The 20,060-nt window shown below is 45.0% G+C and overlaps 1 protein-coding gene across 1 annotated transcript in view; it reads left to right on the top strand.

Annotated features, from left to right (window-relative positions):
- Positions 1–20,060, top strand: part of SMCHD1 (structural maintenance of chromosomes flexible hinge domain containing 1) — an 838,152-nt gene that overhangs the window by 279,640 nt on the left and 538,452 nt on the right. Inside the window, exon 10 of the mRNA XM_063923554.1 lies at positions 20,001–20,060. This exon is cut by the window's right edge and continues 151 nt beyond it. Coding sequence (XP_063779624.1) covers positions 20,001–20,060 — 60 coding nt within the window. The remainder of the gene's footprint in view (positions 1–20,000) is intronic.

Genomic DNA, 20,060 nt, shown 5'->3' with positions numbered 1-20,060 from the left:
TCCATCTTGCGGGCGCCAGCGAGTTCCGATTGACTCGCTGGCGGCCAGCAATACACTTGAAATGGCACCGGCGCTATCACGGTCCCCATGGCTACCCGCAGCTAACCACTGTATGCACCAACAGCTGGGAGGACGAAGAGAGCTGATTACATCTGCACAGTGCTAGGGGCGCGAACGCCACAATTGCCCCCCGCTGTATCCACCAATGACTGCAGGGAGATGGAGAGGAGCTGCATGTCTTCCCCGATGGCCGCCAATTGTTAAAATAATTGTCAGCGTTAATTAATGCGTTAATGCAATATTAACGCGTTAACTTACCCAGCCCTAATATATATATATATATATATGTGTGTGTGTGTGTATGTATGTATATATATATATATATATATATATATACACGTGTATGTACATATATATATATATGTGTGTGTGTATAGATATATATATAGTTGTGTGTGTGTGTGTATGTATATATATATATATATATATATATATATATATATATAGAGAGAGAGAGAGAACAAATTCAGAGGGCGCACAGTAAACAAAATTACAATGAAGTATCCAATTGAAATTAGCATCCAACCAGCAACCATATACATAGAAATATATTGTAATTTATTAAAAACATGGCAAATGGACAGATATAAACCCCCACGAGACTGGTATTTTGTTTGTCCTTTAAAAAGAGAATTAATCTCTTGTCTGACGTGTTTCATCCTTATAGGGACTTTATCAGGGGGAATTGATTTGGAGAGAAAGCTCTTTTAGAATCCACCATCCAAAATATGATGTAAACTGTTCACAAATGGTGAAGCAAATCCGCAGTGGTGCTGGATAATATACCTATGGATGATGATACCTATGGATAATATACCTATGGATGATGATTAAATGTCATATCCCAATAGTGCGATTAGTGGAAATTACGTCCTTTATTTAAAAATCAGAAATAATGGCCCATAAATATGCTCCAGCAGGATGTGGTTCTGTCTCCTCCCAAATGGAAAATGCACTCGGGCAATCATGCAAGTAGGTCAGCATAAAGCTTCCATTGCAGTAGTTGCTAATTTATCAATTTCTTTTTCGTCTCCCATAATATTATTATTTTCCCTCAAAATCACCCCACAATATGATCTTGCACATTTTTATTTATTTTATTTTTATGGATATTTATTACTATATTTAGGCAGATCAATACCCATAATTATCATTTACAGTCAATTCAGTCATTTATTCCACAGATTCAATTTATTCATTTATTTATGTATTCAGTTGTCACTCACTTCATTAATTTTAATAAATCATTTATCCCAGTATCCACTCACTCAATCACCTGCTCATACGTTTATGGATAAATTAAAACCTCCTTACACAAAGATCACTCTGTCAGGATAGTTATAATGACATGGAATCATCACTAGGAAAAAAAACACAGCAAGCAACATGTACCAACAGTCAGATAAAAAAGTTTTTTATTTAATCAGAGACCCAGCGACAACATGATTGGACAAATGTAATGAGTGACAGCACTAATAACGAATCAATGAATGGACACCTAGAACCAATCAGACAGCAAACAGGCTCGTGCTCTTTATTTAAAATCCATCCACAGGCATGTAGTCAGACAATCTCCCAGAGGAAGGCCCCCAAGTGCCGAAACGCATTGGAGCACTGTATCAATACCGCACCTAAACGGCCAACTGAGACTGAGGACGGGACGGTGAAACAGCACCTCTGAAAGCAAGTCGGTGACGTGACTGAAGACCTGGAATTGAGGGAAAATCTAACAGACAACGGACGAGCGCCAGAGGGAAGCCGGTGATGGGACACTGTGATCGGCGGATTAAGATAGTGAGGTGAGTTTTCCGAAGGAGGAAGATAGCTCAGTAAGCTGCTCCGAGAGCCACGACTGTGAACATATCTCCCCCAAGACAGGACCCTGTCCCGATGCCGACCAGTTTCCAGTGAATGACTGTTCACAGACACACCACTTGGGACTAAGGCAGAGGTTAGGTGAGCCAGTCCAGAGCCACTTCATTATCTATATCAGCCTAACACTGCATACCCGAACACCATGGAGACCACATTATTAAAGTAACAGAGAGCGCGCACATTAACACATATCAGCGGGACGCCGCGGTCTGATTTTCTGAATCAAAGGACGCTTTTTTACTTTTAACTTTCACGGATTTTCCTGTGTATGTATGTATGTGTATATATATATATATATATATATATATATAATTTTTTTTTTTTTTTTTTCCTTTTTTTAATATTTTTTTCTCACTGCTTTTACCTTGTCCATTTCACCTCCAACATATTGACTAATAATGTCAACACTCTAATATTTTGTTAACACCTACAACACAGAGTGTTACCGGTAAAATTTGAGGAAATTATTGGTTTCCCAATACAGATTGAGAAGACCAAACCAGCCATTATTTCTCTATTGAACTTTTACAGTCTAAACCCAAAATAGACACACTGGTGTCAGCAATTAATAAAAATTCATTTTGTTATGCAATATACAGTTTTGATGGTCATTTAACATCTTGACAACAGACATTGAGACAATCCACGCAAATAGGGGTTGAGCACTATATTACCCAAAGTGTTGATTTGCTACATCAAACAAGACGGACAAGCTTGTCATACATCAGCAGCACTCCCCGCCACATGTATGTACCACAGTGCGCAGTAAAAGCCATAATTTCTAACAGAGACAGAAGAATGAAGAGTGGTGAGTACTGAGCCGGCGTCCTGGTTAGCGGGGCGGAATTTGTTTCCTGACACAGTACACAACTGTGTCTCAGTACACTGTACACAGTACCCAGACTGGCAACACAGCTTTAAAACGATTTCTCTCCATTTTAAGCACCAGATTTCTCAGCCAGTATAAAAAATAGCGGGAAGACCACGCACCTTTGAAGGGGCAGGGCTTCACTATGAGAGGATCCAGCAGCTTACCAGCGCCATTTTCCCTCTGCATTGGACACAGACGCTGACAGAATAGGGATGTGCAGCTCCTCCAGTGTGACTCCAGATTACCTCAGCGGTACCAGGGGGTAGGGAGCGACTATTAGTGTACTAAGTCCCCTATCAGGGTGTTTAGTCTGCGACCCGGCTAAGCTTGGCCTTAGCGATAAGGTGGGGGCTGACTCCAAACAACTCTGTGTCTCCCTGAAGGGCTTTTTGTGGGTTAATTGTGCTTAACATTTTCTTGTGTGTGTGTGTGTGCTGTAACATTTACATTATGTCAGGCAAAGAGTGTGTTTCTTGTGCAGCGGAGTGTTCCTTTTCACCAGGGGGCTTACTACTGGGTACTCGGGATCACAAGCTAGCGGGGCTGAACCAGAGTGTGTTAATTCTCTTAAAAGATTGCTTTCCACTCTTTCTACAAAATTGTCCCGCAATGAGAAAGAGAAATTAAATACTTAAAACAAACGGATGAATTTATGAACAGAGACTCAGTCCCCAAAAATGCATCTCAGTTCCCTCCCATTTGTCCGCAAAAGCGATCTCTGGCCCATTTCCTGCATCTGACTCTGATGCTGATGGGTCAGACTTGAAGGAGGGTGAGATAGACTTGGAGGTGGTGTCGATGTGGCTCTGTCACAGGGAATAGATGCTCTTATAATGGCTATCAGAGATGTTCTGCATATTCCTGATAAGGTGTCAGAGGAGAGTGAGGAATCCTATTTTAATGTAACGATGAAGTCCTCAGTTACTTTTCCTGTGTCAAAGGAATTGAATACCCTGTTTGAAGAACCATGGGTAAATCCTGATAAGAAGTTTCAGATCCCTAAAAGGTTGCGCTCATCTTTTCCTTTTTCCTTTTCCTCTGGAAGATAGGAAAAAATGGGAACATCCACCGATAGTGGACGCATCAGTCTCTAGGCTGTCATGTTAAATTGTATTGCCTGTTCCTGGTGCAGCCTCCCTAAAAGACACGGCTGATTGTAAAATTGAGACTACACTCAAATCATTGTACACAGCTGCTGGGGTGGCCCAAAGACCCACTATTACATGTGCGTGGATCACTAAAGCCATTGCGAAATGGTCAGGTAACCTAATTGAGGGGTTAGATTCCTTATCTAGGTGGGATGTTGTCTTACTCCTGCAGCATATACAGGACTCTGTGAACTTTATGGTGGAAGCCATAAAGGAAATAGGTGTGCTTAACGCACGCATCACCGCTATGGCAGTGTTGGCACGCAGGGGCTTGTGGCTACACCAGTGGACTGCTGACGCGGACTCCAGAAAAGTCGTGGAAGGCCTACCATTCACAGGAGAGGCCTTGTTTGGAGATGATCTAGACAAATGGATCTCAACAGCTACTGCGGGTAAGTCTACGTATCTTCCTTCCGCAGCCCCTTCCCCGCAGCCCCTTCCCCCGACCAAAAAGACTTTTTCAGCTTCTAAGTTACAGTCCTTTCAGATGGCCAAGTTCAAGGGCAAATCCTCCAGCGGTACAAGAGGTAAACCATGCAAACCAGCAACTGCAGGTGCTCAGGCTCTGCTTCCTCAATGACTTCAGCATGACAGTGTGCCGCAATGCCTAGAAGGCTGTGAGGTGGGAGGCCGACTACAATTCTTCAGTCAGATCTGGTCAAATGTGTTCCAGGATCCCTGGGTCATAGATCTTATTTCCCAGGGCTACAGACTGGAGTTCCAAGAGCTCCCACCTCACAGATTCTTCAAATCAGGCTTGCCATTTTCACAAGAGGCAAGTATAAATATACAGCATGCCATTCAACAACTGGTACAGACTCCGGTCATTGTTCCACTTCCACCTCATCTACTAAACAAGGATTACTTTTCCAACTTGTTCGTAGTACCGAAGCCGGACTGTTCGGTAAGACTGAATCTGAACCTCAAGTCTTTGAACCCACACTTACGAGTGTTCAAATTCAAGATGGAGTCTCTGAGAGCGGTGATCTCAGGTCTGGAGGAGGGGGAATTCCTAGTGTCACTGGATATCAAGGATGCGTACCTTCATATTCCGATCTGGCCGCCTCATCAGGATTATCTACGGTTTGCACTGCAGGACTGTCACTACCAGTTCCAGGCCCTGCCATTTCGTCTCTCCACAGCACCGAGGGTGTTCATCAAGGTGATGGCAGAGATGATGTTTCTACTCCGCAAACAGGGAGTGAACATAATTCTGTACCTGGACGATCTCCTGATAAAAGCGCCATCCAGGAAGAGGTTGCTGGACAGCATTGGTCTCTCAACCAAACTCCAGGATCATGGGTGGATTCTGAACCTTCCGAAATCTCACCTACAGCCAACACGGAGGCCCCTATTCCTGGGAATGATACTGGAAACAGTGTCACAAAAGGTGTTCCTTCCGTTGGAAAGGGCATTGGTAATCCAGTCGATGGTTTGGGATGTCCTGACGCCAACCAGGGTGTCGGTGAATCTGTGCATTCACCTTCTGGGGAAAATTGTGGCCTCTTACGAAGCACTTAAATATGGAAGGTTTCACGCAAGACCCTTCCAGCTCGATCTGTTGGAGAAATGGTCCGGATCGCATCTTCACATACACCAGAGGATCCGTCTGTCGCCAAAGCCCAGGTTCACCCTTCTATGGTGGCTACAGTCTTCTCACCTCGTCGCAGGATGGAGGTTCGGAATTCAGAACTGGATTCTGTTAACCACAGACGCAAGCCTCAGAGGTTGGGGAGCAGTCACTCAGGGGTGCCGTTTCAGGGAAGATGGTCAAGTCAGGAAGTCATCCTTCCAATCAACATTCTGGAACTCAGGGCTATGTACAATGCCCTTCTGCAGGCCTCACATCTTCAAGATCAGGCAAGTCAGGTCCAGTCAGACAATGTGACGGCAGTAACGTGCATAAACCGTCAGGGCGTAACGAAAAGCAGAGCAGCAATGTCAGAGGTGCCAAGAATTCTCCTCTGGGCAGAAAGAAATGCTGTGGCATTGTCAGCGGTCTTCATTCCGGGAGTAGACAACTGGGAAGCAGACTTACTCAGCAGACAGGACCTGCACCCAGGGAAGTTGGGCCTTCACTCGAAAGTTTTCAGGTGCTTGACAAGGCGATGGGGATATCTAAAGATCAACATGATGGCCTCTCGTCTCAACAAAAAGCTCAGGCGGTATTGTTCCAGGTCAAGAGACCCACAGGCGGTGACGATAGACGCCCTGACAACTCCATGGGTCTGTCAGATGGTGTACATGTTTGCTTCAGTTCCTCTGATCCCAAGAATTCTAAAGCCAATAAAAAGGGAAAAAGTTCAAGCATTACTCATTGCTCTTGACTGGCCAAGAAGGGCCTGGTACGCGGAACTTCTGGAGATGCTCCTCGAAGATCCGTGGCCTCTACCTCTTTGCGAGGATCTTCTCCAACAGGGCCCGTTCGCCTATCAGGACTTACCGGGGCTACGTTTGATGGCATGGAAGTTGAACGGCTGATTCTAGCCAGAAGAGGGATCCCTAACAAGGTTATCCCGACTTTGATCCAAGGCAGGAAGGGGACAATGTTTAAACATTACCATCATATTTGGAAGACATAGTCTCTTGTTGTGAGAGCATAAATTATTCTGTGGTGAAATCTCATCTGGGATGTTTCCTGCATTTTCTGCAAGCAGGTGTGGATGTGGGCCTGCGTCTGGTCTCCATAAAAGTCCAGATTTCGGCCTTGTCCATTTTCTTTCAAAAACAATTTGCTTTTCTCCCTGAGGTCCAGACGTACTTGAAAGGTGTTCTGCACATCCAACCTCCCTTTGTGCCTCCCACGGCATCGTGGGATCTCAATGTGGTGCTGCAGTTCCTACAATCAGAACCGATACAGGAGGTGGACGTAATCTCTTACGTGGAAGACCGTCACACTGTTGGCCTTGGCCTCAGCAAGACGTGTGTCGGATCTGGGGGCTTTGTCTCACTAAAGTCCCTATTTAATTTCCCATGAGGACAGAGCTGAACTCTGAACTCATCAGTGATTTCTTCGTAGAGTAGTGCCCGCATTTCATATCAATCAACCTAATGTGGTTCCGGTTATCACAACACCTCTGCTACTTCAAAGTCTTTGGCTGTTGTGAGAGCTTTGAAGATGTGAAAAGAACAGCTCGTCACAGAAAAATGAACTCGCTGTCTGTTCTTTTTTTATCCCAATATGATTAAGTGTCCTGCTTCAATGCAGACAATTGCACTCTGGATCAGGCTTACTATCCAGCATGCTTATTCCACGGTAGGTTTGCCATGTCCAAAATCTGTGCAGGCCCACTCTACTAGGTCATTGGTTTCTACCTGGGCGGCTGCTCGGGGTGTTTCGGCTTTACAGCTCTGCCGAGCAGCTACTTGGTCAGGTTCGAACACGTTTGCGAAGTTCTACAAGTTTGATACTTTGGCCTCTGAGGACGTTGAGTTTGGTCAATCAGTTCGTCAGGAAACTCAGCGCTCTCCGACCCGGTTTGGGAGCTTTGGTACATGCCCACGGTACTAAATGGACCCCAGTATCCCCTAGGACATAAGAGAGTGGTAACTAATTAGATATATTGAAACACAGAAAGATAAATTTATATAACATACAAGGATACAAAAAAACAAATACTACAAAAAAATACAATAAAATGACAGTGAAAATAGGATTTTAATTACCTACCAGTAAATCCTTTTCTCGTAGTCCGTAGATCAGGGCTGGCCAAACCGGTCCTCGAGATCTACCAACAGTTCATGTTTTCCAGGCCTCCTGGAGATCTGTAGAATTGTCAGTTAGGAATGAATGCAGCACATCTTTATTAGTAATGACTACACCTGTGCACCAGCTAGGTGGTCTGGAAAATGTGAACTGTTGGTAGATATCGAGGACCGGTTTGGCCAGCCCTGCCGTAGAGTATACTGAGCGCTCGCCCAGTGCTTCGGTCTTCCTGCACTGTTACTTGGTAAAGTAATATTGGTTCAGCCATTGCTGTACCTGTTTCAAGTTTGGTTAGCTTGGCTTTCCTCTTGTTATGTGTGCTGATTCGGAATCTCACCACTAACCTTATCTATCCTTCTCTCAAAGTATTATTATTATTATTACATTTTATTTATAGTGCGCCACAAGTGTTACGCAGCGCCGTACAAAGAACAGTACAGGGAGACAAAACTTAGCATAACAGTAATTAAATAACAAAAATGGAGTACAGGTAACAAAGAGCACCACAGTTCTCAAAACATAGTACAGCTTAGATGTAAGTAGCAAGGGAGTAATCATTGTACTACTTGGGGCTGTCAGCCATAGATAGAGAGGAACCTTTACCAGCAGGAGAAAAAGCAGGTAAAGATGGTCGCTGACTGAAATGTGTCGAGAAGAGGGCTTAGACAACAATAGGAAAGAGGGCCCTGCTCTGAAGAGCTAACAATCTAGTGGGGAGGGGTGACAGACAGATGACATGAGGTGCAAGCAAGCAGGAGGAAGCCTGATGGCAGTATGCAAGCAAAGCAGAGATGTTCAAGGCGTGGGGCAGGGGGATGTAGGAGCAGCCTAAGGACTAGGTTATGCATTGGAGGGGTACACTTTGATAAATAGGTGGGTTTTCAGTGCCCGTTTGAAGCTTTGCAAGGTCGGGGAGATTCTAATGGAGCAGGGGAGCGCGTTCCACTGAAGGGGTGCATCACGGGCAAAATCCTGAACTCGTGCATGGGAAGCAGTGACCAAGGCAGAGGAGAGGCGACGGTCATCAGCCGACCGTAGTGGGCGGAGCGGGTATGAAGGGAGAGGAGGTTGGAGATGTAGGGAGCAGTGGAATTAGAGATGGCCTTGTATGTGAGGGTGAGGAGTTTGAAGAGGATTCTGTAGGGGAATGGGAGCCAGTGTAGATTTTGTCGAAGGGGAGTGGCAGAAGCGGAGCGGCGGGAGAGGAAGATGAGCCTAGCTGCGGAGTTGAGGACAGATTGGAGGGGTGCGAGGTAGGAGCAAGTGAGGCCAGTGAGGAGAACATTGCAGTAGTCGAGTCGTGAGATGACCAGTGAGTGGATGATAAGTTTAGTTGCATTTTGGGAGAGAAATCGCCTGATGCGAGCAATGTTGCATAGCTGGAACCGACAAGATTGCGCCAGAGCTTGGATGTAGGGTGCAAAGGAGAGGGAGGAGTCAAGAGTGACGCCCAGGCAGCGGAGTTGGGGAACGGGGGAGATGATAGTGTTGTCAACAGTGATAGAGATATTTGTAGGGGGTGTTGCTCTTGCTGGGGGAAAGATAATGAGTTCAGTTTTGTCCATGTTAAGCTTCAGAGAGCGCTCAGACATCCAGGAGGAGATGGCAGATAAGCAGCTGGAGACCTGAGAGAGGACAGAGGGGGACAGATCAGGAGAGGAGAGGTAGAGTTGTGTGTCATCAGCATAGAGGTGGTATTGAAGGCCAAAGGAGTTAATGAGCGCACCCAGGGAAGAGGTGTACATGGAGAACAGAAGGGGGCCTAGGACAGAACCCTAAGGGACACCAACAGGAAGGATGGAAGGGTGTGAGGTGGTTCCGGAGGCAGACACAGTTAAGGAGCGGTTAGTGAGGTATGAGGTAAACCAGTCAAGGACGGTGCTAGAGAGGCCAACATTTTGGAGTGTGCAGAGGAGGAGAGGGTGATCCACGGTGTCAAAGGCAGCAGAGAGGTCCAGAAGGATAAGCAAGGAGAAGTGGCCCTTGGATTTGGCCGAAAGCAGGTCATTGGTGACTTTTACCAGGGCAGTCTCGGTGGAGTGGAGTGGGCGAAAGCCAGATTGTAGTGGGTCAAGGATGGAGTGGTCAGAGAGGTAGCTTGTGAGGCGGCTGTAGACCAGTCGTTCAAGTAGTTTGGAGGCGAAGGAGAAGAGAGATGGGGTGGTAGCTAGTGAGTGATGAAGGGTCGAGGTTGTTTTTTTTGAGAATAGGGGACACCAGAGCATGTTTGAATGGTGAGGGAAAGATGCCAGTAGAGAGAGAGGTTAAAGAGGTGAGCAAGGTGGGAGCAGGCAGTGGGGGGGAGGGAGCGGAGAAGACGGGAGGGGATCCAAGGGGCAGGTTGAGGGGGGGTAGGATAGGATGAGGGAGTGGACTTCCTTGTCTGAGGTGGGATGGAAGCAGGACAGGATGGGATGGATGGAGGGGAGGGATGGTGGGGGCCGGGGGGCAGCAGAGGGGTGATGGGAGGAGATGTAATTTTGAATATCCTCAGTTTTGGAGATGAAGAAGGAGGCAAAGTCAGTGGCAGTGAGGGAGGAGGGGGGCGAAGGAGAGTGTTGAAAGTTTCAAAGAGTCGGCGTGGACTGGAGGACTGAGAAGAGATGAGTGCTTGGAAAAAGGATTGCTTGGTGAGAGAAAGAGCAGAGCTATGGAGGAGAGGATAAACTTGAAATGGAGGAAGTCTGCCAGAGAGTGGGATCTCCTCCAGGAGCGTTCTGCGGAGCGTGAACATTTTTGTAGGAATCGTGTAAGTTTGGTGTGCCAGGGTTGGGGTTTGGAGCGGCGGAGGAGGACAGAGGAGAGGGGGGCCACAGAGTCGAGAGCAGCAGTAAGGGAAGAGTTATAGAAGGCGGCTGCCTGGTTGGGACAAGTCATAGTAGAAAGAGGAGAGAGGAAGGTCTCGAGGGAGGACAGGATAGCGGGGTTGAGAGATCCGAGATTGCGTCTGGTGATGGTAGGTCTGGGCGTGGAGTGGAGAGGGGAAGATGAGAGGGTGATAGAAAGCAAATGGTGGTCAGAGAGAGGGAAGGAAGAGTTAGAGACATCAGAGAGATCACATCGGTGGGTGAAGACAAGGTCGAGGGAGTGACTGAGATTGTGAGTAGGGGCGGAGGACCATTGAGAAAGTTCAAAGGAGGTGGAAAGGGCGAGAAGATTAGTGGAAGCAGCATTAGTGATGTCAATAGGGATGTTAAAGTCACCGAGGATGATAGAGGGGAGGTCGGAGGAGAGAAAGTGGGGAAGCCAGGCAGCAAAGTTGTCAAGGAAAGGTGAACAGCGGCCGGGGGGGGGGGTTAGATCACTGCCACATGGAGGTGAATGGGGTAGAAGAGGCGGATAGTGTGGACCTCAAAGGTGGAGAAAGTGAGGGAGGGCTCAGGCGGGATGACACGAAAGGTGCAGTTTGGGGAGAGAAGGATGCCCACACCTCCACCCTGGCGACCATCAGGTCTGACTGTGTGGGTGAAGGAGAGGCCTCCATAGGAGAGGGCAGCAGGGGAGGTGGTGTCAGAGGAGGAGAGCCAGGTTTTAGTGATGGCGAGAAGGTTAAAAGAATGGGAGATGAAGAGGTCGTGGATAGCGGGTAACTTGTTGCAGATTGATCTAGCATTCAAAGTGCACAGGAGAAGGGAAGGGAGGGGACAGGGGAGATGGGGATCAGGTTTGCTGGGTTCTGAATGCATGTGGGTAGGTTGGAGATTTGGGTGGGGGGTGACCTAGCAGTGAGGATTGGTATGGGACAGGATCGAGGAGCCATAATTCCAGTACAGTAGTGTTGTTCAGAGGAATAATATAGAATGGAGAGGATGTAAAATATAAAGAACAATGAGAATGCGGTGTAGTAAAAGCAGAGACAGTGAAAACCAGTTTGTTGGTTTGTTCCGTCTCCTCGGGCACAGGAAGTCATTCCGAGTTGATCTTAGCTTTGATAAATTTAACAATTTAACACAGCTACTGTCAGTCACACAGACATGCGGGGGGATGCCCAGCACATGGCTAGTCCGCCCCGCATGTCAGTGCCCCCCCCCCCCTGCATAAATGCAAAACCATCGCACAGTGGCAATGATTTTGCATTTGATGACTAACTCATGGCTGGCCGGGAGAACGTCTTTGCTGCCCGTGTCGCAGCGGCTGTGTGTGAAGTCAGCCGCTGTTTCCCGCCCCCCCAAAAGTCCGGCCATGCCTGCGTTGGCCGCACTGCGCCCCCTACCGCCCAGCGACCGCCTCTGCCTGTCAATCAGGCAGAGGTGAATGCTAGGCAACGACGGCCTTCGGCCGTCTGGCATGCGCACTACTGGCCCGATCGCACTGCTGCGATAAACTGCAGCGTGCGATCGGGACAGAATGACCCCCACAGTTTCCTAGACTGAGTCTGGCAGGAGGGGCATAGAGGGAGGAGCCAGCTCATCTATCAAAGTGTTAAAGTGCCCATGGCTCCTAGTGGACCCGTCTATACCCCTATGGTACTAAATGGACCCAAGTGTCCTCTATGGACTACGAGAAAAGGATTTACCGGTAGGTAATTAACATCCTATTTTCATTGTCATATTATTGTATTTTTTTGTAGTGTTTGTTTTTTATTTTGTATTTTTGTATCTTTGTATGTTATGTTAATGTATCTTTCTGTGTTTCAATATATCTAATTAGTTACCACTCAGGTGTGACGCCTGCCTGGTAACCTATTGAAACTTGCTTTGTCCATTCGTGTCTTTATCTCCTGATGAAAGAGGTTCGCTCCCTGAAACGTAGAGAATAAATATCCTTCATTGAAAGTCTGAGTGCCTCACACAATTTCTTAGTCCATGCTAGGAGTGCTAGTCACATAATTAGTGGCAACAGTCTCGATAATAGAACCCAGCACCTCCAATTTGATGCATAACAAATCCTTTATCAAAAAACACGTGTAAAACTGCATAAAACACCAGAGGCATGAAAAGAGGGGGTATCAGAGCAAGCACATAGGGTACCTCATGTACGCAAACTGCGTAACTTCATCATATGTATGGCAACAGCTAATGATACAAGCCTCCAGTGACACAGGGTTGGTCGGTCAACAGCCGTTTCGGTGCTCAGAGAGGCATCTTCCTCAGACAACCAGTGAAATGAACAGGTGAGCCCTTTATACATGCCAGGAGAGAGATAACTATGCTCACCTGTGTGGATATGGTCCTCATGTGCGTCCTCCCTGCATCTCCGCCATGTCCGTGACCGGAAGTGACGTTTGTCAACATCCGTCCGGAATTAACAGCAGCCTGACGTTACCACAGTGACACCCACGTCACCGCCCACCCAACAAAACTGCAGAGCCGGTCACGTGATGATCACGTCACCGCCCACCTGATAGGCCACGTCACAGCCTAGACGGAGCCGTAGCCATGGCAATCACAGGTAAACAAAAGAAGTAGTAATATGTATACCATACACAATAACACTTGAAGTAAATGGTGCTGTCCCAATCACAATACGTGCTGAGACACAGCACCATATAAAGCCTAAAAAACATTATATAAATATCTCTGTAAACACACTGGCAGATACAAATAACCCACCTATACATAGTGAATACACAAATAACCAAAAAAAGAGAATTGGAAAAGCAGCTAAAATTATAAAGTCTATTACATAGAAACTTATTTTATAGGAAACAACCAAAGCCCTGACTTTCGTTAAGTCCATTGGGCGCAACCGTATTAAGTCGGGCTATCCAATGCACTTCTTGCTGAAGTAGGATATGTCTGCGATCACCACCTCGCCTATTGGCATGCAACGGAAATCTTTAATTGTATGTCCACACATCACAAAATGTTTGGCCACAGGTGGTGTATTTGAATCCAATGTGATATAGGCCTTTTTAATTGAAGAACAGTGCATTGAGATTCTCTCCTTTAGTGTCCTTCTCGTCTTCCCGACATAAAACAATTGGCAAGGACAAAATATCAAATAAACAACATAGCGACTATCACAGTCCAAATGATGCTTTATTTTGTATCTCTTGTTAGTCTGATGGTCAAAAAAGGAGTCTCCCAGAATAAAAAAAACACTGTATTTGCACTCCCATGGCATCTAAAGACCCGCAACTTGGGCTGTAACCAACACTTAGATTTGATGCTGCTACAATATCCTTAATATTCTTACTCCTCTTATAGCAGAAAAGTGGATTGTCCTTTACATAGGGCTCCTATTGTCTCATCAGACTGGGTGATGTGCCAATGCTTAAGTATAATCTTGCGTATATGTCGCGAGGCTATAGAATAAGTGGAAGAGAAGATCATCAGTTCTGCCTTCGCATCCTTCTCTTTAGGTGCCAAAATATCCTCCCGTTTGGTATTCAAACATGTAGTAATTGCTTCATCAATTTCACTTTGTGCGTAACCCCTTTCTAAAAAGCGTGTGCCTATTTCTTCAAGAGCACGAGGTAATTCTATCTCAGAGGTAATCCGTACCATGCATAATAGCTGAGAAAAAGGAAGACCCCGTTTCAAGGGGGTAGGGTGAAAGCTATCTGCTGATAATGGCGTATTTTTATCGGTTGTTTTCCTATAGATCTGAGTAGATATTTTGTTTCCATGTTTCACTGTACAAACATCAAGATAATTAACAGAAGTAGTACTGTGAGATAGCGTAAATCTGGTTGTGGTGTTCAGACTATTAAGAGTGTCTATGAACTCAGTCAGGAGCTTCTCACCACCAGTCCACACCATGAAAAGGTCAGCGATATAACGAACATAAGTGTATAAACCCAGAAAAAAACGGAATCTGCCGTGATGTGTTGAGTTTAATACAAATGCATATATAGATTGGCGTACGCGGGGGCCACAATTTTGGTTACAACCTGTGGTGCAGAATACTGCATATTATTTGAAAGACACCACCGATTTTATCAATAGACTTGAAAAATTGGGTTCCTTGCCTTCAGGGAGTTTGTTAGTTACCCTTGATATTACAAGTCTCTATACCAACATTGACCATTCTGCCGGCATTGAAGCAGTCTGAAGTTTGGTATCCACCAGTCCGCACTATGGAGGTCCTGACATTGGATTTTTTGTTTTGTTTAATTTACAGTTGTATGGCACCACAATGGGGTCCAATGTGGCCCCCGCGTACGCCATTCGATATATGCATTTGTATGAAACTCTACACATGGCAGATTGTTTTTTATTTTCTGGGTTTATACACTCGTTCGTTATATCAATGACCTTTTCATGGTGTGGACTGGTGGTGAGAAGCTCCTGACTGAGTTCATTGAGTACATTGCTCCAGCAATATTGGAGTTATGCTGTCTCCTGATATACTCTGTGCTGCTGTTTCCCCCCTAGAGGTGCTATGAATTTCTAGGGAGCGCTGTAATTCAATAGTTTCTACCAATATGGATATGAACTGAGAATACTTTATTAACACCTTAGATATCACCCAAAGATCATAAAAACTTTCTTTTATTTATAAAATGTATATATAAAAAATTTTTCAATAGAATTTGTTCACACAGGCATTCTGTCGGACATATAAAAAGTATCAGTTTGTCAAGGTTTTTTTTTCCTCTTTGTATATGCCCCTTTGAGTCTTGTTAATACAAGGTTAATACAAAAATATTTCAGCTAACACATTTCATCTGTAGCGACTTCTTCAGGGGTGTTAGCTGTTAAACTAATGAGAGTTCAGAGTAGTGTCAGGAATATTTCTCATTCTCAGATGAAAACACCATATCAATTATTTATGCTGGAAGCATGTATAAAGTTCTCTCATTTACATTGATCGGTAGTGTTTAACATAATTTCTTTCTTTTAGGAATCTAGTAACTTAAATTAACCCCTATGTCTTCCACGGATTCCCACAGAATTTATCTTCTTAATGGTAGTCCAAATTGTTCTAGAGACCAACAGCAGTTAGTCTCATCTGTATAGTCTGGAGTCCAATTGCAGAAATTATATATATATATATATATATATATATATATATATATATATTTATTTGCAATTATGCACTATAATATCTTGTGAGCAACACACGCAAATCACCAGTTGGTTGGTGATGTAGCAGGTCACCCCTAATAATGTATAGCTTTATTAAAATTAATATTGATAAACTGGTATATCTCAGTTGGGTCACCAAGTATGTAAAGATCTAATTCCCTATTATCTAATTCTTCCCTATTCCCTATCTTAAGTCTTTATACAGTTTGAAAAGCTAATTGTTAATAAGGACTGAATCAGTCCACCATATCCAGACAGCTCCGATTATATAAAAGTGAGAATAAATGAGGACCCAAATCAGACCTATATATTAGGATCTGTAGATCCAAATTAGTAGTAAGATTTTAGTGTTGATATGTAGGACTATTTTTGTCCAAAAAATTCATAATCTGGACATATATGGTCCTTCCAGATGTAATAATGATATATTTATTCGTTAAGAGAGTCAAATAATTAGGACTAAAAATAAGCCCTTTATTTTACAGTTGACTACTCATGCTGCATTTATAACAATATTATATGACATACATTATAATTGTGTGTAATGCAGTGGCTTAAGTTCATCCAAGTTGCCCGTAGGTAAGTTAGAGTTTGATGCCCCCAACCCTTAAAAAAAAAAAAAAAAAAAAAGAAAGAAAGAAATGGGGAATTGCAGATGGGTCCATGGTTAGCTTGACTAGTTTTCTGTGCCTAGGCACAACTTGACATTTTAGCATAAACCCTTCATCTATTGTTCTCAGCTGCAATACAATACAGAGAACAATACAGCAGGGGATTAAGTCCGATTGGCCAGTCTCAGTTAATCCTATTAAAGGTCAAGATAAATGTGGACCCTTCTGTATATATAATTTTGGGCTAGGACAAAGGTGACCGCACAAGGAGGGACAGTGCCAGGACAGGGGTGACAGGACCAATACTGAGATGACAGAGACAGTACGGTGGGGTCAGGACAGTTGGACAAGGGCAGACTGACAGAGAGGACAGGCTGACAAGGACAGAACAGAGGGGGCAGGAGAGATGAGTGACAGGACCAGGACAAAGGGGGCAGGGAGAGGACAGGGGTGACAGGGCCATGGCAGAACAGTGGGGGCAGAAGTGAAGGGTGTCAGGGACAGGACAAAGGTGACAGGGCCAATACAGATATGTATTGGCCCTGTCAGGGACAGTCTGGGGACAGGGAAAGTACGTTTCTGAACAGAAATGACAGTGCCAAGATAGAGGTGACAGGTCCAGGACATAGGGGAGAGGGCAGGGGTGATGGGGGCAGTACAGAACAGAGGGGACAGAAGAGAGGGGTGACAGGGCCAATACATAGATGACAGGGACAGTACAGTGGGGAGAACAGAAAGGACATGGCCAAGATAGAGAACCAAAATAGAGGTGACAGGGATAGGATCAGGACATAGGTGAAAAGGCTAGGACAGAGGACACATAAGAGGGGTTACAGTCAGTACAGAAAAGAAGGGATCAGGATTGAGGGATGACATGGACAAGATAGAGGTGACAGGGGCAGAACCAGGACAGAGGGGGAAGGAACAGAACTGAAGGGATAGGGGAGAGGTTTATCAATATCAGGACAGATGTGACAGGGTCATGACAGGGGTGGCAGGGACAGAACAGGAGTGGCAGGGCCAGGATAGAAGTGACATGGACAGGATAAGTGTGACAGGGACGAGAGGGGAGACAGAGCCAGCACATGGGTGACTGGTACAGGACAGGGGTGACAGGAGAGAGGTGAGACAGAACCAGGACTCAGCCCTGAATACAGCACTGAAATGACAGAGTGGCATCACTCAATCAAAAGTAATGAGAAATGTGTAATGCCCCCTTTTTTCTCCAGCTCCTGTGCACAACCCCCCCCCCCCCCCCCCCCCCGCCTCCCACAGCCACAATGTCTTTCCCCCTGCACGCCTGCACTGTTCTGTCTCCTCTGTCAGAATGATGTCCCCTTCTATAGCATCAAGTCACAGGGGAGGTGTGCTGATGAAGATGATCAGTGCCCCACTTGCACATCAGGAAGGATACAGAATGGGCAGCAGGGGAAGACAAGGAGTGGGGGAACTGGAGGCATCACAGCTGGGGAGATCATGGAGCGGGGAGCCGGAGGCAGCAGGGGAGATCACAAAGCTTGAAGGGGGGGCAGCTGGGGAGATCGCAGAGCGGGGAGGGGGAGCTGGAGTATACGGAAAAGGCAACAGGGAAGGACACAGAGCAGGGGACAATGGAGGAATTGCTCCCTTCAGGGCTGGAGCCCGGCGGCAATTGACACCATTGTCTCCGGCAGTTCCGCCCCTGGTGTAATGTAAACCAGAGTGTGCACTTCTCCTAATTTCAAATCCACAATCCACTTATTTAAGTGTATAGTATATTTTCTGCAAATGTTTTTTTTTTCTAGAGTGCAGAGGTTAATAATGCACTTTGTTGTTATGTCTGGAACAACTGTAGCGTAGAGAATCTGCTGATAAGTTAACTTTTGTGTACAATTAGGGAATATGTTACAAGCAGTGTAGTATTTGTAACACAGGTTGGTTTATAATTTGTGCAGGCATACAGTGCATCTTGGAAGTATTCACAGCGCTTCACTTTTTACACATTTTATGTTCTGTTAGAGCCTTATTCCAAAATGGAATAAATTCGTTTTTTCCCCTTAAAATTCTACACACAATATCCCATAATGACAACATGAAAAATGTTTGTTTGTTTGTTTTTTTTCCCGATATTTGGAAATGTATTAAAAATAAAAAACTAAGAAATCACATGCACATACAGTAAGTATTTACAGCCTTTGGCATGAAGCTCAAAATTGAGCTATGGTGCATCCTGTTTCCATTGATCATCCTTGATGTTCCTACAGCTTAATTGGAGTCCACTTGTGGTAAATTCAGTTGATTGGACATGCTTTGGAAAGGCACACACCTGTCTATATAAGGTCCCACACTTGACATGGCACAAATCTGGGGAAGGGTACAGAAAAATATCTGCTGCTTTGAAGGTCCTAATGAGCACAGTGGTCTCCACCATCCGTAAAAATGGATGAAGTTCGGAACCACAAGGACTCTTCCTAGAGCTGGCCGGCCGTCTAAACTGAGTGATAGGGGGAGAAGGTCCCTAGTCAGGGTGGTAACCAAGAACACGATGGTCACTCTGTCAGAGCAACAGCACTCCTGTGGAGAGAGGGGAACCTTCCAGAAGGACAGTCATCTCTGCAGCTATCCACCAATCAGGCCTGTATGGTAGAGTGGCCAGATGGAAGCCACTCCTTTGTAAAAAGTACATGGCAGTCCGCCTGGAGTTTGCCAAAATGCACCTAAAGGACTTTCAGACCATGAGAAACAAAATGATCTGGTCTGATGAGACAAAGATTGAACTCTTTGATGTGAATGTCAGGAATCATATTTGGAGGAAACCAGGCACCTCTCATGACCAAGCCAATACCATTCCTACTGGAAGTATGGTGGTGGCAGCATCATGCTGTGGGGATGTTTTTCAGTGGCAGGAACTCGGAGACTAGTCAGGATAGAGGGAAAGATGAATGCAGCAGTGTACAGAGACATCCTGGATGAAAACCTGCTCCAGAGCGTTCTTGACCTCAGACTGTGGTGACTGTTCATCTTTCAGCAGGACAATGACCCTAAGCACACAGCAAAGATATCAAAGGAGTGGCTTCAGTACATCTCTGTGAATGTCCTTGAGTGGCCCAGCCAGAGCCCAGACTTGAATCCGATTGGACATCTCTGGAGAGAACTGAAAATGGCTGTGCACCGACTCTTACCATCCAACCTGATGGTGTGCCAAGCTTGTGGCATCATATTCAAAATAACTTGAGGCTGTAATTGATGCCAAAGGTGCATCAAAAAAGTATTGATCAAAGGCTGTGAATACTTACGTACATGTGATTTCTGAGTTTTTTATTTTTAACCTCAAACACTTTTTTCACGTTGCCATTTTGGGGTATTGTGTGTAGAATTTTGTTGGGAAAAATGAATTTATTCCAGTTTGGAATAAGGCTGTAACATAACAATGTGTAAAAAGTGAAGCACTGTGAATACTTTCCGGATGCACTGTATATTGTCATCCCAACTAATACTATCTTTACTAATATATATTTTCTAAATCCAGTATTAGATTTTTTTTTTATCTCAGTGGACATTAATAAGAAGTGTCACAGAGGACCAGACTGAGCTTTTAAATTACTGAAGAAGATAGGAAAACGGAATAATATATGAAATGACTGACAATTGATTGAATGAAACAAGACATTTTACCTAACATGAGCATAAATAAAAATAAAACTAAATTGCATTATCTTTGTAGCATTGATATAAAAACAAAATGTAACTGTTGTTATATTTAAATATATCTTACAGATCTGCATGTTTGAAAAAGGAAAGCCACCTAAAACTGTGAACCTTAGAGAGATCACTGAT

The sequence above is a fragment of the Pseudophryne corroboree genome, chromosome 5, assembly GCF_028390025.1.
Source record: "Pseudophryne corroboree isolate aPseCor3 chromosome 5, aPseCor3.hap2, whole genome shotgun sequence".
Classification (NCBI taxonomy): domain Eukaryota; kingdom Metazoa; phylum Chordata; class Amphibia; order Anura; family Myobatrachidae; genus Pseudophryne; species Pseudophryne corroboree.
The sequence above is the reverse complement of the archived record's forward strand: the minus strand, read 5'-3'. Positions and strand labels throughout refer to the sequence as shown.